Source organism: Zingiber officinale, chromosome 10A (genome assembly GCF_018446385.1).
Source record: "Zingiber officinale cultivar Zhangliang chromosome 10A, Zo_v1.1, whole genome shotgun sequence".
NCBI lineage: Eukaryota > Viridiplantae > Streptophyta > Magnoliopsida > Zingiberales > Zingiberaceae > Zingiber > Zingiber officinale.
The window spans coordinates 68500-92084 of record NC_056004.1 but is presented as its reverse complement, the minus strand read 5'-3'; the positions used below and the strand labels follow the sequence as shown (position 1 = coordinate 92084).

Sequence of the window (23585 nt, the reverse complement as noted above, 5' to 3'; positions counted from 1 at the left end):
TTTTTATTTGAGAAGTTAGAAAGATGTCACTCGATGCTTTAGTTAAATTGATCAGAATTGAAACACCTCGATCTAGAATACCAAGAAGCAAAGAAATGTCTCTTCTTGTGAAGGCAACCAGAATACCTGAATAACTTAAATGATTATTTAACTTCTACAAACAGATAAATAAGTATTAGACCCACGGTGGGCCTGATATGATCACATATCATACCCACGTTAGGCCTGATATGAGATCGTATCAAGCCCACCTTAGGCCTGATTTGGGATTATATCAGGCTCATGTTGGCCTTGATATGAGATCATATCAAACCCTCGTTTATCATAATACCTCACTCTCAGGTCCATTAGCTGTCTAAAATATTAACCTTTTAAAATTATTTTATTTTACTATACAACTACTTCATAATTATAGTTGACAATTAAAAGTTGTACCTGGGAATCTAAAGATTTGAGAAGTTGAATCTTAATTTTGAAATATATTGGCCAATAAACTATGAATATGCTGCATTTCTTGTATGTCCAAGAAAATACTAAAGGGTGACTGTTTGATCATCGCTATGTACCGACCATGTAAAATAACAACTCCATGATGTGCCCCTTTCTCTGTGGATGCTTGAAAAAAAGCTTTTAAAGTGACATAAGACACGGTTCTAATGTAGTTTCTGCCCAACATCAATTGAAACCTACAATTTAAAAAATTAAAAAAAAATTAATCAAACTCTTTGAGCTTATCAAAATCAAAGAGTATCTAAGGTGATACCTTTGCAAATAATTTAAGTGCAGAGGATGATACATCTGATCCACTTATTTGTGTCATTATGAAAAGAGATTATTGTCGAAAACCCTAAAACCCTTCACTGCAGAGTCACGATCAGTGTGGATTATTTATTGGTGAAAATGTCTGATGTCGTCTGAGAGACACACGAAAACACTTAGGTAGAGAGCGGCAAGGCATGTACGAGCTGAGAGAGAGAGGCAGAAAAATGATGACTCCATCATCATCACTATTTTTTTTAAAATTAAAAACATTCAAATTGTGGTTCGGGTGCCTAGAAAATAATGACTTAGGAGAGGAGGTTGTCGGGAGGGTTAAATGGGAACTCCACATCACTTTACTATGCCCTTTGGTAAATACACAACTACGATACACCTTTTTGTAATTTCCATTTTCTGCGTACTTCTTTTTGGTAAATTGCCGAAAATTCTTTGTTAGATTAGTGTTTTTTGTAGTGCAGATTTTTGGCAAGAGAAGAAAAACCCAAGCTGATCACGGGATCAGATGTGAGGGTTGATGAATGTGTCGAAAGTCAAGCGAACAAGAGGTCATCTAGGATAAGGTAATGGGGGCACAAGGGTAGCAAACTCTTAGATGAATTCAGTCATTATAATGACCAAAAACACCATCAATTTATTGATCATGAGATTCATTCAACTGATATTGGTTTTAGTACTCGAATTGAAATAAATATCAATCAACTAATACACTAAAAAATATCTGTTCAAGTTTAATTCTGCATATCAGTCGATTGATATTTAGATCAGTCAAATTGATCTTTAGCGAATCGGTTCGACTGGTATTGGTTATGAAGTGCACAAAAAAGAATCGATTCGATCGATTTAGATAATTAGTCGACTGGTAGTGGATCTGAAGTGCACAGAAGTGAATCAATCGACTAATATAAATAATTAGTCAATTGGTGTTTTGAAGTGCACAGAAGTAAATCGATTCGAATAATATTGATAATTAGTCGATTGATGTTGTTTTTAAAGTGAACAGAAGACAATCGATTCAACTGGTCACTCGATTAATCTAATTAGTCGACTGATTCACAAATCAATTCGATTGATATTTGAAAATTTGATAAAATCATACACAATTTCAAAATGTTTAGAAGTTGTCATATGGTGGGCGACTAAATTAACTGATAGAGGAAATCAATCAAATGAATATCAAAAAAAGATGATCTGATATAAAAGGAGAAATTAGTTGTTGTAAGGTTAGTATTCACACTCAAAGCTCCAAGCTCTCTTGTTCAAGTGCTCAACAAGCTCTCTAGTGCTCTACTGCTATCCAACTTGGAGCAATCTTTTAAAGAAGAGAAAGAAAAACTCTCAATATCTTTGTAAAAACCTCTTCTTCTTTATTTTTCTGCTATTACTATTGTAATACTATTTTAATCATGTTGAAAGAAAATTTCTCCACTTCAGATTTAGTTCAAGAATGAGGTTTAGTGGAAGTATACAATTCTGAGTGGTCCTTTGGATTAGTCCAAAATAACTTTTTGGATTCCAAAATGCTTGGAAAAATGTAAAGCTGATGATCTTCATGTAATAGCTCATACGGTATGAAAAATGTTAAAATCTGCTTAGAAATTTTAACCCAAATACACCATAGTACTATGCATACCTACCTCATCTCTAAACAAAGTTAGAACCAAGTATTCCTTCAATACTACCTGAAACAAAAATTATGGTATTTGTTAAGAAAAGGGAAGAAAACATTTATTTTGAATTTGTTTGAACTTGAATGCACTGATAAAAAACTATAATGATAATAATTAAAGAAAAATAACTTTGCATGTAAGGTATATCAAAGTTCAACTTAAACGAGAAGGATTATGACACTCATATTGCCTCATATAAGAATTTTCATGGAGAGGAATATTCAGAATAAGAAAAGATTTAATACTACAGGATAAGCAAATAAGAGACAATGGATGCACATAAGAGATGCCATGTGCAAGAATTTTTCTGTTTAACAAAGATATAATAATCTTCTTTTCCTTTTAGCCTCGTGAAGCAAAGCACACAATCAAAGTCTATATGTCCAAGATACGATAATTACATTAACAATTACCAAAATTACTTGCAGGTGAAGCATGCACATTACCTGTAAATTTTGTAAAATACTTCAGTGAACAAATTAGTTAATCAAGCTCGAAGGAAGATAAAACAAAGCCAACATTTGACGGAAAGTGTCTTTTGAACGTCAAACTTCATACATCTACAGCTAGTTAAAAGTTAGACAAGTTTTTCAAACCTATTCCATAGCCATTAAATTAGAGAATTCAACAACAGATATTACATATAGTACAGTAGCTTAGTAGGAGCATACATTTTTCAGTAAACTATTAAATAGCCGAGAGACTAGGAATTCATGAAGAAGTATTCTTGACCTATTGCATGCAAACTTGAACTAGTGAACTTTTTTTTCTCCATGACAAAGTTCTTTCATTGTAGCCATAATGTTTAGGTAGGACCTTAGGCCTTTGGAGAGCCTACTATTTGTACCTTAGTCACGTGGGCTTTCGAATTGGCTACGATTTCACCATCAGATGCGCTCTTTGTATTTGCAGAATCAACTGTCGAAGCCATTAACTTCTTAATCTAAAAGAAAAGAAACGTGATAAATCACAAACTGTGGTCAGAACATGCATGCATCAAAAGAAAAGCATCAAAGCACTATAATTAAAACTGTGGAAACGTAACAAAAGATAACATGTCTAGCTTATGCCAGTCTTTGTATTTACACTGGTACAAAAGATAAAATACGTATTCTGGTCTATCTAGTTAAAATGCATTGCATAAAAACAAATCTTGACAGAAAAAAGAGCAAACACGTCCTGTTTCACTTAGATCAGTTTACAACCACCAATGCAACTTCTATATGGTATATGAGAAATCAAGACCAAAGAAGCATAACTTGTTTAGCTGAACCCCAATCAGAGCATGTGTCTGCAAATACTTTTTTTTTTAAATGTTTTTGCCACTACAATTCCAGTAAGCATATGAACTGGAATTGAGTGAGTGATTCGTGTGGTAATTGGTATAGTGAAAATAAGTGCAGGATTTTGACAAAGATGATAAAACATTAGAATTACTCGATCAGAAGATAAAGCCTCCTTGGCGCGGCAGAGGTGGAGATCGAGAGAGTGCTCGCACGAGGAGACACGAGAAGGGCAGGAGTAGGAGAGATGCCCGGTGGGAAAGCGACCTCTTGTGCTTGAGCAGTTTCCGGCGTTGAACTGACAGGAGGGAGGGTGGACCAGGTCCAAATCGGAGGATTGTGCTTGCGTCTCTTCTTGGTCGGGCTCTTCATGGGCATGAGATAAATGCAGGAAGGCGTCTCGATAACGGTAGCTTGTCCTTGGGTATGAGTGAGCTTACGCCATTTGCGTCTCCTTTTTGGGATGGCCTCCGCGTCCGAAGGGGAACCCTCAAACACCGAGAGAGGATCGGGAGTTAACTCCCCAAAAGTAGTGGTCATGCTGGATTCGACCGTTCGACTACCAGAAGCCCTCTAGAAGGGACAACCGGTTGGGAACCCCGCTCGGTTAACAGTGCTCGCTCTTGAACAAGGAATTCTTCATCTTCTAAGTTGATTTGGTCGGTGACCAAAGATTCAAAAATAACATCCACTGCATAAAATAAGAAATACCTTAGTTAGTGATAACATAATGAGCAAGTTATTAAAACTTATCAAAAGAACAAGGAAGCTTTGTCCGAATGGGGCTCAAGCCAAACAAGTAAAGTAGGCTTTCGCACAGTCATTTGTGGATTTTAAAACATTGGTCGCTTAGCTTAGTAGAGTATGAAATAAAGGTTGGGTCTTGCTTATAACTCCCGAGGTCAGGAAGAGGAGAAAGCGAGTACCGCCATTCGGTTGGCTAGTTTGTAGGCTCAGGCATTTCAATGAAAAAAAAAAAAAAGAGATTTCTAGCCGTTATTCAAAGATGACATATCCTAAAAAAAAACTAACTTCGATTGAGATTGAAAGAGGAAGACCCCTAGTTATGATTTCTTAGGATAAGAGAACAAATGAAGAATGTGAGGAGTTGGAGGAATGTCATACAGGCAAAATAATATGAACATGCCGCACACAGCGCGGAATACATTCGGGGTAAACTATTGTAAAGGGACATTAAAATACCGACTCACCTCTAACATGAATGGAGGGATGGGAAAACATAGACTGGTTACTAATTGATCCTTAAAGAAAGTAATGTGGTTAGAAGGAGGACAATGAGGACGAGCGTTTGGGGAAGGAATAACAATACGATAACTTTTTAGGATTTCATACCGAAGGTGGATGGAAGCCCTATCAGACTTAACGAAATTTGAGCCAGTAAGAGTATACCAGGGAGAGAAGAATTCTTGAGCCATGAGAGAGCATAGAGAGAACAAAGAACGAGAAACTTACTAGATCACTTAGGGTGTAAAAGAAAAGAAGTTAGCAGAGGAAGATCGCCGAAGAAAGAGAGCAAGGAAGATGAAGCACATAATGAGGGGGTTCTGCTTCACTTAGGGGTTTTTAAGAAAAAGAGTGAAACTTAATTACAACCGTTTGATTAAAGTAGCAGACACACAGAGAATCATTAATTTATAGAGACATATGCTATTGAGTTGTACGAAGCAGCGTGTGTTAGAAGTCATTTCCAAGAATGAGGAGTGGAGCCACGTGCCACTCATCCATAAATGAGCATTTATGATGGATGTGACAATTGAATCATTACGCTGGAGAAGCACCTATTCACACATCCTCGGTGCTCTCCTATGTGTGGCCAACCTCATATAGGCAGTTTTTGAAAAAATATCACTAAGTTCCCAAAACACAAATGAAAACATGAATCTCCAGACGGCCCTAGTAAAGGGGTCAAGTGGATGAAAATTAGACTTGGGTCCAATCAGTCGGCTACACCTCTTTCGATTAGATTTGAAAGGGAGGTTATTAGTGATACGGGATGTAACGAGCAGACCTAGGAGATGACATGACATTTAAAGTTAAGGTGATATGATAGTCAAAATCAAGAGAAGAGAGCATTCCCTACCTAACTTTGTTATTCGCCCAATGCTAAGGCTCTTAGGGACATCCCGACCAGATCACAAACTATTCAGAAGAGGGGTGATCGACCCTTAAGCCGGTTGAACATAAGGGGTTTAGTGTTTTACTCTTGAATGGGGAAGATAGCATGTCTGATTATTCAATAGTCGACCGAGTTAAGGGACGTACGACCCACCACACAGTTGACCAACCATAGGTCTGGTCAGCATAAGGGTCGATCTCCCTGATTCTCATAAACCTCCCTACACATGCTCGATCGACCCTATTACTGGTTAACCCTACAGGTTTTCATGAAATTGTATGCTTGTGTATCTGTTCAGTAATAGAACCGTACAGATTTATATGACTTCATACTTGTCCCTTATATGCCCAAGTGTAAAGTAGCTCTTTTTTATAAATCCGGTCAGAATTCTAGATCTCACATTCCCTTTCCTTGCACTCTATCATACTGATGATTGGCTTAAAGTACCGGTTGAACCTTCAGAATATAGGTCTATTTCTCTAGACAGTCCATTACATGCCCGACCGAATAAAAGGTTGGACGGGCCTAAGACACTTCACTTCATATTGTTTCCCAAATGAATTTTCAGCACGCACAGTTTATCATATCATTTCTTAAACAAATTTCCAGCATGTCCAATGCATTACATTATTTTCTGAACGGATTGATAATATCATTAAGTACATAATCGAGCAGCTTAAGGTGAGGACAGACATAAAGACGGCTAGCTTTATATGCCGGCCAGGATATACTCAATTGACAATATGAGCAGGGAATCCTAAAAGCCTGTCAGAATAATAACCACATGTCAGAGAATATTCTTTTGGAACATTCTTAGAAAATTATCATGTTTCTCATCAGTCGACCACTTATAACAGCATATTCTTTTAATCGTTTGTCCCCTCGGATGGATCTAGTGGCTAGCACATGAGGTGTTGCCACCAATGAGGTATGGGGTTCGAATCTCGGCAAAGCCAAGGTAAATGTCTCCCTTATGTGCTAGTCACTATTCCAAAGGCTAGTAGCCGCCCGTGATTTACCTCCTCCGTGTTGGCCCTGGGATGGGTTGGCGGGGGCGCTGGGGGCGAGCGTATTCGCCTTTTGCCACCAATATTCTTTTAATCGTCTTATCAATGACATAAGTATAAACGATAAAAGAGGTATACATGTGGGTAATGAAAGATTTCTCGAACAATTATTGCACATTGCCTAGGTTGTGCACTCTCCATTATCTGATAAACTCTGACATTCTTCGTTATCTCATGATTACAGAGGTTATGAGAGGTGACATATAAAGGTAGGGATGTAAACGAGCCTAACCGAGATGAACAGTATTAGGCTCGAGTATGGCTCATTTAAGTTATATTCAGGCTCGAGCTCGAATCAAACTTTTATCATAAGGCTCGAGCTCGGCTCGTTTTGGAATTACCAAGCTCGCGAATAGTTCGAGCTCGGCTCGTTATTAGCTTGATTATCATAGTTAACGTGTCTAACTCGTTAAGTAAGCTCAGACTTATTTAGAGCTCATTTTTTAACTCGTTTTAAGGCTCGTTTTGTAGGCTTGTTAAACGAGTTTGAAACTCGTTTGAATAAATATTCAACGAATCTAACAATTAAAATAATATAAACTCAATATATCATTGAACATCCCAAACTACTACATTAAATTTCCAAACTCAACACATCATTGAGCATGTTCACGAGCTCTTAATTGAGCCGAGCTCGAGCTCGAGTTCACGAGCCTATTAACGAACATATTCTCAAGCCCTTTAAACGAGCCCTCCTTGATTTTTGGGCACTAACATCCTGTTTGCTCGTTCTAGTGTGCGCAAGGCCAAAGGAAAACCTCTTCTCGGAATAAAAAATTCTCTTCTAGTCAATAATCAAGTGACCATTGTGTGCCATCTCTTCAGTTTTTAGATAAGATCAAATATAATTATTATTTGTATAATTTTACCCCGATAAATTGAAATGAAGCCGTGGAGAAAAGATTACCAATTGGAAGGAACATAAAAGGAATTAAAAAAAAAGAATTATTTTTCATTCAATTTCAAATAAAATGGTTAGTTGAAAATACAAGGTATTAAAGTCTGAAACTGGAAATGTAATTAATACTCACAACGTTTCCTTTAATCGTTTTCCAAATATATATGAACGGAAGAGAAATGCTTTAATAATATACTTCTTTCTTTTTTTTTCATCGTTTTTTATTTCTTCTCTCCATTTTATTATACATTCCTTTGATTTGCTTCTTTTTATTAATCAAAGATCAAATTAAAAGCAAATTGGTGGGCATTTATCCCTCTTCGCATTAATTTCGCCACTTAACCCTAAACCCACACATTCGGAAAATCAAATAATGAAAACAATATATATATCCTTTAAATTGTGTCCTGCTGTACACACCACATACAGAATATTTAAGAAACCAATAAGTAGATGTAGATGGTGCCAACTCGCTCGATTAACAAGGGACTTTAATATTTATTGTCAAGATATTAAATTTAAAATCTGTTTTTAATTATCGGAAGAGAAGGGACTTGATATTTTTCATTATATATACTATCGTAAACAAAATACACCGCCATTAAGTACGTAGAGCTTCTGTTTAGGAGGTTTAATTTGTCCCCGTTGTATACATGTTGATGGTGGTCTATTCATTAGTCTGAGCGTGATGCGATTAATGTGCAGGTTTGCTTCGATTTTCAGCAGGGATGTCTTTGATGGATACTTTTGCAGTCATAGTCACAAGAAGACGAGTGTCGCTTTGTTTCGTGACTTGGAACATCGCTGCTCTTATGATCATGTTCCTTGTCTCGATGATCATACACACTGGAGCACTGGTCGTTGATGGAGAGGCTGATGATTCGCATTTAGAAGCCCATCTTAAACGCCTCAACAAACCTGCAGTGAAAACGATGAAGGTAATTAAATTGTTATTCTTTCTTCCTTTAATTTTATATATCGATCCATATTGTAAAAATGAAAAATTTTCTTAATCCCATTTTTTGAATTTGTTTTCACTGCAGACACAACATGGAGACATATTTGATTGCGTTCCTCTGTACAAGCAGCCTGCTTTCGATCACCCTTTGCTAGCAGATCACACAATCCAGGTTAATTTGATTAATAAAACAAGTGCATGCAGTTACTTAACAATATATATATGATATATGTGCATGCGTATCAAATCTTAATTTGGGCCTTTAACTTGATATATATGTAGATGAAACCGAGCTTTGTGCCCAACAATATGGACGATGATGCTAATCATATTGGTAGTGATCCATTAATATCAACTAAGCCTCAATTAGAAATTGAAAGCTGCCCACTGGGCACAGTTCCGATAAGGAGAACTCAGATTAGCGATCTCCGTAGAGTTGCAAAGCTCCAAAACTACGGGAAGCGCGATGAATCTGATCATGCAAGACAAGAAGTGAGTAAATTAGAGTACATAGCTTCTAAAATTGCAAACTAAATGCATGCGTCTATATTAGTTTTACCACGTAAATTGAATTGAGATGTAGGTATGTACGTCTATCATTATTAATTAATATAATTCTTTGCAGCAAGCAGGGGCGAAACTAGAACGAGGAGGCCCTTATCTCGGAGCTAGAGGTAGAATAAATGTTTGGGACATCGAAGTCAATGATGGTGAATGGAGTCATAGTGCCATTGAAATTACAGACCAAAAAAGTGACTTCATTGAAGCAGGATGGCTGGTAATACACCCAGACACATACCTCATTTTGGTATTTATTAGCAATGATGAATATATATTCTATAATTTAATTCCTTCAACTTCAGGTGAATCCTCAACTGTTTGGTGATCAGAAATCTCGTCTCTACACTTATTGGACTGTAAGAATTAACTAACTAGATCTCTTCAGCCAATTAATAGAGAAACTAATTAATTTGTACGTAGAATGGCGGTTTTAATTAGTTTATTCATCCTAAAATTATACAGACAAATGGGTACTACAATACAGGCTGCTACAATTTGCTCTGCCCGGGTTTCATCCAAGTCAATCAGAACATTCCACTTGGTGGCGTAGTCGTCCCCACTTCTAGCTACAATGGCACCCAATACGCATTGAACACAGTAATATACAGGGTAATTAAATTAATTTATTGTTTGCGGAGCAAAACTAGCTAGCTAGGGTGAACCTATTTATATATTAATTTTGTTCCTTCCGGTTAATTTTTTGTGTACACGTGGCGATATATGCATGCGTTAGGATCCGGAGGAAATGAATTGGTGGTTGGAAATACATGGAGAACGGATGGGATACTGGCCAAAAGAACTATTCGGTGGGAGATTTGAAGAAGCTATGCAAGTGAAGTGGATCGGGTCTGTCCTGCAGTTGATGAGCGGCGGCGTCAACCACACGACGACAATGATGGGAAGTGGGCGGTTCCCGAAGGAAGGATTTGGTAAAGCAGCCTTCTTCCACACTGTTGAGGTGATGAATGATATGGGAGAGTATGAACCACCCATGTATCAAGAGTTTTACCAGACCAATGAGGGCTGCTATGAAGTGGATCCGGTGGTGCAAGAGATCTACTTCTATTTTGGAGGCCCTGGTGGTCGTTATGCTGGTTGTACAAACTAGCTAGCTAGTTAGTTCGATCGATTGTCAACTCTTGTTTGTATCAGTTGTACGTACGTGCGTGTCAATGTAACATGATACGGCCGGGGATGAAAAATGCCTCCGATTATGAATAAAAACAATGGGATTTCAAATCCTTCATTGTATCATATCTTAATTTATTCCTAAAATATATATAACTTTTCTCGATAAATATAAAGAAAAATAATTAATGAGGTTGGATATATTATATAACTAAGCACCCCGGGACTTCTTGGTAAATATAAAGAGATACTATGAAAGAAGTATAAACATTATAATGGTCTTTAATTTCTCCGTTATCTATTTTGCCTTTTTTGATTTAATCGAGTCAATGGAAGCTTTTCACTTTTATTTTTGCATAATAAGATATATAGTTTCCATCACCCCTACCCCCTCTCTATACCATAGATAGTGGAAAGATTTTAAGTTATCATCCAGATATCCATAATTCAATCTTTAGCTATGATACATTTGTAAAAAAATTTCTACCAAATGAGATACGCAACTATAAGATGCTGAGCTTCAACGAGCACTTCCTGATTTACCCTAGTGGTTGGTGAGAAACTTTTGTGTGGCTGGGTTGGTTGTCCCATGTTCAGTGTTAGCTAGTTCAATATTTTTGTCCATAGGGCTATGGTGCAGCCGAAGGGTGCCAAGTTGTCATCCAAGCACCCATGATTCGATCCCCAGATACGATGCATTTGTAGAGATTTTTTCTCCAAATGAAATGTGCAACCATGGGAAACTGAGCTTCTAGGCCACCCGCTGCATGCGCTTCTTGATTTATCCTAGCGACAGATGGAAAACTTCCGTGGGGCCAGATCAGTCATCCCAGGTTCAGTGTTACCAAGTTTAACATTTTTTTATAATAAAATGCCCACTCGAGGTGACTTTTTCACCCTATAATAAAATGTTTTCGTAATTTACCTATCTATATTTTATCGTGGGTCCGATAATACTGGCTGCTTGGGGTGAGCGATATTACCTTTTTCTCTAATATTATAATAAAATGCATCCACGGGCTAACACAGTTGATGCCTAATGGTGTTGTTGCAATAGGTCATGAGATAGAACCCCCAATGTGTGTGCAATGCCTCGCTAATCAATTGACCACCATTCAAAGGGTCATTGTACTGGGTTAAGCTCCCCATGATTTACCTCCTTTTCAAATGGCATGAGACTAGAGGGGTTTCTATGGTGAGGGTTATCACCTTTCTACTGTAATAATAAAAGCCCTTGTGGCATGGTGTAATTGTAAGAGACATGACAGTTAACCTACGCAATGAAAATATAATTCAATTCTCTCCACAGTGCTCAAACTACGGATGATGTTGAACTGCCACATCATTGTTAGGACACTTGAAAGCTAGAGGGGGTGAATAACTTTGATCGCTTCTTGTTGTTTGATATGGATTATCAGAAGCGGATCTCGTACAATAGTGTGAAAGGGGATATAATTAAGGAGAAGAAAAAGAAAGTAAGAAGGCATGGTCGAGACAAAAGCGCTCGGTAAGCAAATCTCGGACGACCATTTAGGACAGGCCGGTATAAAACTAATAGAGCGCACGACGTAGGTAGATATGCTCGACAGCCAAATCTCAACCGAGCATGTAGTGTCGGACGAACCAAAATGGGTAAAATATTAGCACTCGCATCTGCACCCGATAGAAAGCCTCGGTCGAGCAGGAAATCCCGCCCGAGAATATAAGCTCGATCGAGAGTATAAGCCAGACTAAACAAAAACAGACAAAGGACTAGAGCATTCGGATACGCTCGACAGTCAAGGTGCGACCGAGCAAAAAGTATTGACCAAACTAAAGCAACAAAAGATCAATAAACCTAAGAACTCTCGGCAAGCAAAGCCTGGCTGAGCTTAAAGGCGCTCATTCCTAAGCAAGCTCTATAACAGGTCAAACAAAGACCGATCGCATAGCATAAGGTTCAACATGACTCAATAGGCAAAGCCTGGTCGGGCATAAACACAATATGACTATAATACGCTCGATAGTAGAATCCCGGTCGAGCATGAACATGACTCGCTCGGTAATATAATCTCGAGCGAGCGAGTAGACATGCAAACTAAGGTTGGCAGAATGGGCTCGACCTAGAAATATCCGGTCAAACATAGGCATAATACGTTCGGTAGTAAAATCCCGGGCGGGCACATAAACACGCACTTTTATAAGGCTATTAGTATAAGATCCACCTAGAAAAATCTGGCCGGACATAAAGACACTCACACTTACCAAATCTCGCAAACATAACCAGTAAGGATTATTCTAGCTAAATATATATACGAACAATATGAGAATAATATATGATTTAGCAGGAAACGATTTCTAGAAACTTCTGTAAGTGCACTAAACGACAAAGAAAGGTACATCTGGAGTAAAAAAAAAGATTCCTTAAACTATCATTACAGGTGCTTACGTCATCTCATAACAAACTCTAACAAACCGGGTCCACCTCATGATTGAGGAGATAATATGAGGTGGTATAAAAAGGGGGGGTCCTCTCCGTTAGCAAGGTACATGCGACATCATCACTGAAACCCTAGTTCCACTACAGTTTTATTGTACTTCTTCTTCTTCTTCCCACTTGAACAGAGGAGACTGACCTGAGCGTCAGAGGGCCTAGCAAGGGATTCCCACCCCGGTCTTATGTCACTAATGCTTTGTCGGTTGGTTTCATAGTGCGCAGGAGGTGATAACATCCGTCGGAACATTGATCCGTGGTTCTCTTCGTCACGATGCCCTAATTCGCTGGAGTCTTCTCTAGATCTGCTTTGGGTTTCTCAGATCTAGCTTCAATCTTCTATTCTGTTGCTGGGAGGTATTTTTGACTGATTTCTTCAGGATCTGTTTTAGTTTTCTCAGATCCATCATCACTCACCTTCCCCGGAGTCATCGCCTATCCTTCCTCCGGAGTCATCGCCTACCGTTTCCAGCTCTTCATCGCGTCAAGATTTTAGACATGATCAAATTTAGCACCATATGTGGGAATCTTCAGCTGAATCTGAGACTACGTGATGGAGGATGCTGGAAAACTAACGACTATTACTTTAACCTAGGATGAATTGGAGATGCTCATCAATGCAAGAGTACAAAAGGCATTACAACAACAACAACAAGCGAATGCGGGGGGTACCTTGCCCGTAGCTGTAAATCCTATAATTTCGACCACTGATCATCGGAAAAACAGAGGTATGGAAGAAGAGGATCTTGCTTACAAAACCCCTGCTCCCGGTTCTCCTACCCGACACCCCCGAGCTTTTTTCCGTACACCTATGGAGCAAGGAGGATGAAGATCGATGCATGCTTCAAGAGTCCTCCAGTGAAGCACCGGTAAAAGAGAAACGCAAAGGGAAAATGGTGATCAGTGATAGTTCCCCTGAGAGAATTGTTACGCCATTTGCTCAAAGGATTCTTGACGATCCATTGCTAAAACATTATCAGAATCTAAATATCGGAGAGCACTCTGGAACTACTGATCCGGAAGATCATCTTTCTAAGTTTGAGAGTGCGGCTCTACTACAACAATTTCCTGATGGGGTCAAGTGTCAGATGTTCCTTACTACTCTTGGAGGAGCGACTCAGAGATCGTTCAAAAGATTACCAGAAAATTCTATTCGGCACTTCAAGGATTTCCGTAAAGTGTTTCTTCATCATTTTTCCAGCAATATAAGGTATCATAAAACTCCTTGGAGTCTTTTCTCTATTAAACAGGGGCCTAAGGAAAGCATCAGAGCCTATATTAAAAGGTTTAATCAAATAGCCATTGATGTTCCTAATGCTACTACTGAAATTTTGGTGAGTGTTTTCTCTCAAGGGCTCAATGACAATGATTTCTTCAAGGACCTAGTACGAAATCCTCCAACTAATTTTGATTTATTAATTGAGTGAGCTACTGAATTTATTAATGTTGAAGAGGCTCAAGTTGCTCGCAAGAAAGAGAATGTTATACCTATTCCGGTTCCAACTAATTACCGATCCACAGCTCCTATTCATCCACCTAGAGGACCTCGTGTATCTCGTCCACACCGTCAACCTAAACTCAGACCTCAAGTAGTGCAGCATGTGGGGATGCCACAAGAAATTCCAAGAAAGTGGTGTACATATCATATGCCAGGGATTCATTACATGGAGAATTGTTTTGCTCTGAAAAACCAGAGGACGAATAATGCTCGGTATCGTCGACGATCTCCCAACCGACAATCATATCCAAGGCAAAATAGTCTGCTCAAGCTGGAATATCGGGCGACTGAACCACAACCAGGAGTATTACAATTATCGGGTCGGCCACCTCGAGCGTCCGAACAAACACAACCCGAGATAACAACTGCTCAGCAAGGGAAGAATCAGAGTAATGTTGCCCGAGGTAACATTAATATGATCACAGGCGGGCCTACAGATGGTGATTCAAACCGGGCGAGAAAATCACACACTCGATGGTTACAAATCCATGTAGTGGGATGCAACATGGAAAGAGCAGCAGGACCAGAGATCAGTTTTATACCCAAAGATGTGGAAGGGGTAGAAGTACCCCATGACGATGTGTTAATAATCGAAGTTGTTATAGCTAATTACAATATTTCTCGTATCTTCATTGACACCAGTAGTTCTGTTAATATTATTTTCAAAAAAGCTTTTGATCAACTACAGATAGATCCGAGTGAGCTTCAACCCATGGTGACTCCTCTATATGGTTTCACGGGCAATGAAGTACAATCGCTCGGCCAAATAAAGTTGGCTATATCCTTAGGGGAGGAGCCCCTAATGAGAATCAGGAGATCTTATTTCATGGTGGTAGATGTACCTTCTGCTTACAATGCCATATTGGGTCGATCGGCATTGAACGAGTACTTTTGGACGGTCGTTTCTACTTTCTGCCAGAAGGTGAAGTTCCCTATTGATGATCAAGTTGGAAAAGTCTGCGGAGATCAATTACTAGCACGAAAACGTTATGTGAAGATCATCCGGACAGAAGCCAATACTGCTCACAAAGCTCAAAGAATGTAAGTCAATATTATTCATGAGAGACCACCCGGTCTGATATATGAAGAAAAAGAAGAGATACGAATATAGGGCAGGCGACCAGAAGCTGTGACTTATGTGGCTGCTGATTTGGATCTTCCACTCAAGACCGAGTTGATACAATGTTTGCTGCTGAATAGCGATGTGTTTGCATGGACCCCCAAGGAAGTAATAGGTGTTTCCCCCTTGTGATGGAACATTCATTACATGTCTATCCAGATGCTCGACCTATCAAGCAAAATAAAATAATTATATTTTATTTAAATGTTTTTAATCAAAGTAATATATTTTAAAATTAATATAATTTTTAATTTTACTTTTCTGTGTGAAAATTTTTATTGAAGTTATTTCCTTCTCCGCTTCATCATTTTCATTCTTAGTTCCTACTTGATTCTCATGGGTCAAAAGGATAATCAGGTGGATGGAATATTACCCATTAAATTTCTTACGGAGTTAAATTAAAGGACTGAATCAAATATGTACAAGAATTTGACTTGACTCATGAATTGTATTTTTCTACTGTAATGATTTATTTAATCAATGAATTGGATTTTTTTTCCCTCTTATAAAAAATCTAAATATTATAAAAAAATACCTCCAAATTAATATTATAATTATAATTTAATATAATTATTATTTGTATAATTTTACCCCAATAATTTGAAATTAAGCGGGGGAGAAAATTAAAGATTACCAATTGGAAGGAAAATAAAAGGAAATAAGAATTATTTTTCAGTCAATTTCAAATAAAATGGTTAGGTGAAAATACAAGGTATTAAAGTCTGAAGCTGGAAATGTAATTAATACTCACAACGTTTCCTTTAATTGTTTTCCAAGAGAGAGAGATGCTGTAATAATATAATTCTTTCTTTTTTTCATTGTTTTTTATTATTTTCTCTCGTATTTATTATACATTCCTTTGATTTGCTTCTTTTTATTAATCAAAGATCAAATTAAAAGCAAAATTGGTAGACTAGATTCTTATGGCATTTCTCTCTCTTCATATTAATCTCGTCACTTGTGCAAATATGACCTGATATTTATATCTATGTCCATTTACGGTAGACACATGATATCTTGACGTAGTGGGCAGAGATAGATTTTTATTACGTCAGAGATATGGACACGTCTGCGCCCTACGGTTAAAATCTGTCTTTAATTTTCAGAAGAGAGGTGACTTGATATTTTTCATTATATACTATCGTAAACAAAATACACCACCATTAAGTACGTAGAGCTTTTGTTTAGAAGGTTTAATTAATTTGTCCCCGTTGTATACATGTTGATGGTGGTCTATTCATTAGTCTGAGCGTGATGCGATTAATGTGCAGGTTTGATTCGATTTTCGGCAGGGATGTCTTTGATGAATACTTTTGCAGTCATAGTCACAAGAAGACGAGTGTCGCTTTGTTTCGTGACTTGGAACATCGCTGCTCTTATGATCATATTCCTTGTCTCGATGATCATACACACTGGAGCACTGGTCGTCGATGGTGAAGCTGATGATTCGCATTTAGAAGCCCATCTTAAACGCCTCAACAAACCTGCAGTGAAAACGATGAAGGTAATTAAATTGTTATTCTTTCTTCCTTTAATTTGTATATCGATCCATATTGTAAAAATAAAAATTTTTCTTAATCCCATTTTTTGAATTTGTTTTCACTGCAGACACAACATGGAGACATATTTGATTGTGTTCCTCTGTACAAGCAGCCTGCTTTCGATCACCCTTTGCTAGCAGATCACACAATCCAGGTTAATTTGATTAATAAAACAAGTGCATGCAGTTAATTAACAATATATATATGATATGTGCATGCGTATCAAATCAGAATTTGGGCCTTTAACTTGATATATATGTAGATGAAACCGAGCTTTGTGCCCAACAATATGGACGATGATGCTAATCATATTGGTAGTGATCCATTAATATCAACTAAGCCTCAATTAGAGATTGAAAGCTGCCCAGTGGGCACAGTTCCGATAAGGAGAACTCAGATTAGCGATCTCCGTAGAGTTGCAAAGCTCCAAAACTACGGGAAGCGCGATGAATCTGATCATGAAAGACAAGAAGTGAGTAAATTAGAGTACATAGCTTCTAAAATTGCAAAGTAAATGCATGCGTCTATATTAGTTTTACCACGTAAATTGAATTGATCAGATGTAGGTATGTACGTATATCATTATTAATTAATATAATTCTTTGCAGCAAGCAGGGGCGAAACTAGAACGAGGAGGCCCTTATCTCGGAGCTAAAGGTTTAATAAATGTTTGGGATATCGAAGTCAATGATGGTGAATGGAGTCATAGTGCCATTGAAATTACAGACCAAAAAAGTGACTTCATTGAAGCAGGATTGATGGTAATTAATAATTATGTTAATATACACGTTTGGGCCTAAGTCTTGACGACATGGCTTTGTCTCATGATTTTTATATTCATTTAAACTCATAATTTTTCTAAATTTTCCGAATGTTAAATCCTGACCGTATTTATTAGCAATGATGAATATATATATTCTATAATTTAATTCCTTCTACTTCAGGTGCATCCTCAACTGTTCGGTGACCAGAAATCTCGTTTCTACACTTATTGGACTGTAAGAATTAACTAACTAGATCTCCTCCGCCAATTAATAGAGAAACTAATTACTTTGTACGTAGAATGGAGGCTTTAATTAGTTTATTCATCCTAAAATTATACAGGCAAATGGGCACTACAGTACAGGCTGCTACAATTTGCTCTGCCCGGGTTTCATCCAAGTCAATCGGAACATTACAGTTGGTAGCGTAATCTTCCCCACTTCTAGCTACAATGGCTCACAATACGTCTTGGACACAGTAATATACAGGGTAATTAAACAAGTGTTGCATGCGTGCTTTAATTAATTTATTGTTTGTGGAGCAAAACTAGCTCGCTGCTGGGGGTTGTTTTAAATCAGTACCGTTTAAGAATTTAGTACGTACATTAGTTTAATTAATTATATTAATTTTGTTCCCTCCTGTATAATTATATTAATTTTGTTCCTTCCTGTTAATTTTTTGTGTATACGTACGTGGCGATATATGCATGCGTGCAGGATCTGGTGGAAATGAATTGGTGGTTGCAAATTCATGGAGAACCGGTGGGATACTGGCCGAAAGAACTATTCGGTGGGAGATTTGAAGAAGCTATGGAAGTGAAGTGGATCGGGTCGGTCCTGAACTCGATGAGCGACGGCGTCAGCCACACGCCGACAATGATGGGAAGTGGGCGGTTCCCGAAGGAAGGATTTGGTAAAGCAGCCTTCTTCGAAAATGTTGGGGTGATGAATTATTTGGGACACTATGAACGTCCCATGTATCCAAAGTTTTACCAGACCAATAAGGGCTGCTATGAAGTGGATCCAGTCGTGCAAAATATCTACTTCTATTTTGGAGGTCCTGGTGGTCGTTATGCTGGCTGTACAAACTAGCTAGTTAGCTCGATCAATCGTCAACTCTTGTTTGTATCAGTTATGCGTACGAACGTGTCAATGTAACATGATACGACCGGGGATGAAAAATGCCTCCGATTATGAATAAAAAACAATGGGATTTCAAATCCTTCAATGTATCATGTCTTAATTTATTCCTAAAATATATATAACTTTTCTCGATAATATATAATGAAATACTATTAAAGAAGAATGAAACGGGTTGTGATAAATCGACCTGAAAGGTGACATGATAGTAAGAGTCAAACTGGTATGATAGTTAAAGTCAAGGTGATGTGATAATTATACTTGAGAGAGAGTAATATATCCTCATTTGCCTTTGATTAATCGCCCAGTGCTAAGGTTCTTAGATTCAACCAGATCGAGTTATAAGCCGGGCAGAATGAGACGATTAGTCCTTAAGCCACGTGAACCAGAGAGTTTGATGTCTCAAGGCCGACCATATTTTAAGGCGACCATGATTGAGGTCGGCTAGTCTTAAGGGTTGATCAAAACGATTGACTCACTTTACACATACCAACTGCTGGGGGCAGTAGGTAGGTAAACTCGTCCGATCATAAAGTCATATGATATGGGTTATGATAGGTCGACCTATCAGATGATGTAGAGGTCATGAATGAGAAAGAAAGAAGACGCTCATAGCTGAGTGAATGTATGACTAAATATGATAATGGTTTGCCCAAATAAAAGGTTTTCCCCATACGCTCGATTGGACAAAGCCTGACCAAGCGTAAAGGCACTTGGCCTTATAAAGGTTTTAGTATATTAGCGGTCGAGTGAAGGTTGAACGAGCATCGATGTGCTTACATGTGCTCGTACGGACAAAGCTCGGTCGAGCATAAAGGCACTTGGTCTTATAAAGCTTTTAGTATATTACCGACTGAGTGAAGGCCAAGTGAGCACCAATGTTCTTACATGCGCTCAGCCGGGCAAAGCCCGATCGAGCGTAAAGACACTTGGCCTTATAAAACTTTTAGTATATTACCGGTTAAGTGAAGACTAAGCGAGCACCAATGTGCTTACATGCACTCGATCGGACAAAACCCGGTTGAGCATAAAGGCGCTTGGCCTTATAAAGCTTCTAGTATATTACCAGCTGAGTAAAGGTCGAGCGAGCACCAATATGCTTACATGTGCTCGGCGGTGCAAAGTTTGACTGAGCACAAAGACGCTCAGCCTTATAAGGCTTATAGTACATTCTCAACCTAAATATGCTTAACAGAGGGTATTCTTACATATATATACAACTGACTTGAATGGCTGTCCAGAACATGCTTAGCAAAGGATATTCTCATTATATATGTGACCGGTTTGAATGACCGGCCGAGACATGCTTAATAGAAGGTATTCTCAATATATATACAACCGGGTTGAATGACCGACTGAGACATGCTTTACAGAAGGTATTCTCAATATATATATATATATATATATACACACACACATACGACCAACTGAACGACCGGTGGAAACATGTTTAACAGAAGATAGCACACAAGTATGACAGCTTGGCAAATTTGGCGGAAAATAGTCTCTAGAAGCTTCTTCAGATATAGTAACGTGTTCCTATGCATACTTTATCAGGAATATGAGTCACAAACGACAAAAGAGGTACATCTGGGGTAAAAAAAAAAGATTTCTCAAAGGATTATTGCATGAAGCGTAAAGGGTGACTTCATCTTCTAACAAACCTACTAAACCGAGGACCACCTCACGACTACGGAGGTTATATAAGGTAGTATAAAAAAGGGGATCCTCTCTGTTGGCAAGGTAAGCAAGTTCTAGCATCTGAAACTTTGTTTCTAGGTACTTTGGTTATTGTACTTCTTCTCCTTCTTTCACTTTCAAGAGAGGAACTGACTTAAGCATTGGAGAGCCTAGCCAGGGATCCCAACCCCGGTCTTAGATCACTAACACTTTGTTGGCTCGTCTCACTGTACGCAGGATCATTGACGAGTTCTTCCGGATCTTTAGGAGTTCATTGTTCTTGAAACCCTAGTTCATCGGAGCTAGCGCACCACCTCGCAGATTTCAGATAGAATCAAATTTGGTGTCGTCTGTGGGAATCTTCACCTGAATCTAAAGATACGAGATGGAAGAAGCTGGAAAACCTAACACCATAACTATGACGCAAGAAGATCTGGAGTTACTCATCAACGCCAAAGTGCAAAAACTATTGCAACAACAACAACTAGTCAATATTAGTGGTACATTGCCCGTAGCTCCAAATTCGGCTTATGCGATGATAATGAAGGGCCCCACCCCGCTGCCACGGTGAAGGTCAAAGTCAAGACAGTCAACGAGTTGAAGGCATCGACTGGTCGAGCGAAACATGCTCCGACCGAGGAGAAGGCCCCGACCCATCGTCGACTTTGACATAGGGAGTATTTAAACAACCGACGCTCAAGGAAGAACGACACGTAGAAGCCGGGTCGAGCCGCCACCCCTCTCGGCCAGCCAGCGAGGCCTAACATCGACAGAGTTCAACTTCAACCGAGCGGCTACCCCGCTTGGCCTGACAACAGACTCGATATCAGCCGAGCAAGTGGACAGAGGACTTCCGGCCAAGCAGCTATCCAGCTCGACCCAACAACAGAGCTTGCAGATAGTGGACTTCCGGCCGGGCGGCTATCCCGCTTGGCCCGACAACGGACAGCACGTGGACAGTAGAATTCCGGTCGAGCGGCTATTTCGCTTGTCCAAGCAATAGACACAGCAGACTATCTTTTGACATCCTTTTGGGAGCTAGTGCCTTGACAAGCGGCATGGTCAGATAGAGGATCGTACGGCGGAAACTTTCACTGTCACTTTAGAGATATGCTAGGCCTGTTAAGGTACTGTGTCAGGGACACTTTATTGACAAGTCTTTTCAGGGAAAGCTTTAAGATGTGTGCTCGCTTTGGGAAATGTGCACACGTGTTACCGAAGCTCTATATAAAGGGCGTCCAAGCATCAGCGAAGGTATGCGATATTTTACTATTGCGCTATAGTCTTCTTGTTGCTCCGCTTACTGCTTCTTCTTCTTCTTCTTCTTTTTCGTCGGAGACTGACTTGAGCGTCGGAGGGCCATCGCCGGGGACCCCTTCCATGGCTCAGCACTGACGTCAATTGTGTTGAAGGGTGGACCGAAGTCCACCAGAGGTCAGCGTGAGCACCACATCCCCATCATCCATCTCATCAACTTTCGGATAGGATCACGGGCAATATCAACAACTACTTATCTAAGGGAGAGAAGGGGAGAGGAGGAGGATCATGCTTGCTTGCTTCCTACTCCTCTCTCCCTAGTTCGACGTCCTCGAGTATTTCTTCACACACCTTTTGAGCAAGGAGAATGAAGGGAAGCTACATAAGAATCTTCTGGAGAAGCACCTATATGGGACAAACGTAAAGGGAAGATCGTAGCCAGCAATAGTTCTATTGAGAGAATTGTCACTCCATTTTCTCAGCGAGTGATGGACTATCCTCTGCCGAAGCATTATCAAAACTTAAATATCTGAGAATATTCTGGGACAACTAATCCAAAAGATCATCTTCTTAATAAAAAATGTAGCTCTTCTTCAACAATTTACTAACAGTGTTAAATGTCGGATGTTCCTTACTACCTTTGGAGGAGTAGTTCAAAGGTGGTTCAAGCGATTACCAGATAATTCTATTCATCATTTCAAGGATTTTCGCAAGGTATTTCTTAATCATTTTCCTAGTAATCGGCGATATCACAAGATCCCCTGGAGTTTCTTTTCAATTAAACAGGGGTCAAAGGAATATATTTGAGCCTATATTAAAAGGTTCAATCAAGTAGCCATAGATGTACCTATGGCTACCACCGAGATCTTAGTAAGCATCTTTTCTCAAGGGATCAATGATAATGATTTCTTTAAGGATTTGGCCAGAAACCCTTTGGCCAATTTTGATTTATTGATCGAGCGAGCGACTGAGTTTATTAATGTGGAAGAACCTCAAGCTGTTCGGAGAAAGGAAGTTGTTTCTCCCACTCTCGCTTCCAATGTGGATCTTGTTACTCCCACTCCCTCTTCAAATGTGGATCCACATTTGAAGCGGGAGTGGGAGTAACAACTTCCTTTCTCCAAGAAGTTTGAGTTTCCTCCACATTAATAAACTCAGTCGCTTGATCGATCAATAAATCAAAATTGGCCGAAGGGTTTCTGGCCAAATCCTTAAAGAAATCATTATCATTGATCCCTTGAGAAAAGACGCTTACCAAGATCTCGGTGGTAGTCATAGGTACATCTATGGCTACCTGATTGAACCTTTTAATATAGGCTCAAATATATTCCTTCGACCCCTGTTTAATTGAAAAGAAACTCCAGAGGGTCTTGTGATATCGCCGATTACTGGAAAAATGATGAAGAAATACCTTGCGAAAATCCTTGAAATAGCGAATAGAGTTATTTGGTAATCGCTTGAACCACCTTTGAGCTACTCTTCCAAAGGTAGTAAGGAACATCCGATATTTAACACCATTGGTAAATTATTGAAGAAGAGCCGCATTTTCGAATTTAAGAAGATGATCTTCTAGATTAGTTGTCCTAGAATATTCTCTGATATTTAAGTTTTGATAATGCTTTGGTAGAGGATCGTC

General features: G+C 38.9%; 2 protein-coding genes across 2 annotated transcripts; both read left to right on the top strand.

Moving 5' to 3' along the window:
• Window positions 1-8560: 8560 nt before the first annotated feature.
• LOC122027958 lies at window positions 8561-13448 on the top strand. The gene is made up of 8 exons (XM_042586971.1): window positions 8561-8770; window positions 8876-8962; window positions 9073-9282; window positions 9416-9568; window positions 9654-9707; window positions 9814-9960; window positions 10085-10445; window positions 13333-13448. Exons 1-8 carry the CDS (start codon window positions 8561-8563, stop codon window positions 13446-13448), a joined length of 1338 nt encoding a protein of 445 aa, XP_042442905.1.
• A 397-nt stretch (window positions 13449-13845) lies between these two features.
• LOC122027957 lies at window positions 13846-18964 on the top strand. The gene is made up of 8 exons (XM_042586970.1): window positions 13846-14125; window positions 16842-17074; window positions 17179-17265; window positions 17374-17583; window positions 17720-17872; window positions 18056-18109; window positions 18216-18362; window positions 18590-18964. The coding sequence occupies exons 1-8, from the start codon at window positions 13846-13848 to the stop codon at window positions 18962-18964; spliced, it is 1539 nt and encodes a 512-aa protein (XP_042442904.1).
• The last annotated feature ends 4621 nt before the right edge of the window (window positions 18965-23585 follow it).

Bases quoted from the DNA above. Each gene is read 5' to 3' on its own strand.
- LOC122027958 (XM_042586971.1), top strand. From the start codon at position 8,561: ATGTCTTTGATGGATACTTTTGCAGTCATAGTCACAAGAAGACGAGTG. The intron at 8,771-8,875 runs GTAATTAAATTG...TTTTCACTGCAG, and splicing joins CTGCAGTGAAAACGATGAAG to ACACAACATGGAGACATATT. The intron at 10,446-13,332 runs GTTGTACAAACT...TGATTTCTTCAG, and splicing joins CCCTGGTGGTCGTTATGCTG to GATCTGTTTTAGTTTTCTCA.
- LOC122027957 (XM_042586970.1), top strand. From the start codon at position 13,846: ATGGTGATCAGTGATAGTTCCCCTGAGAGAATTGTTACGCCATTTGCT. The intron at 17,075-17,178 runs GTAATTAAATTG...TTTTCACTGCAG, and splicing joins CTGCAGTGAAAACGATGAAG to ACACAACATGGAGACATATT. The intron at 18,363-18,589 runs GTAATTAAACAA...GCATGCGTGCAG, and splicing joins TGGACACAGTAATATACAGG to GATCTGGTGGAAATGAATTG.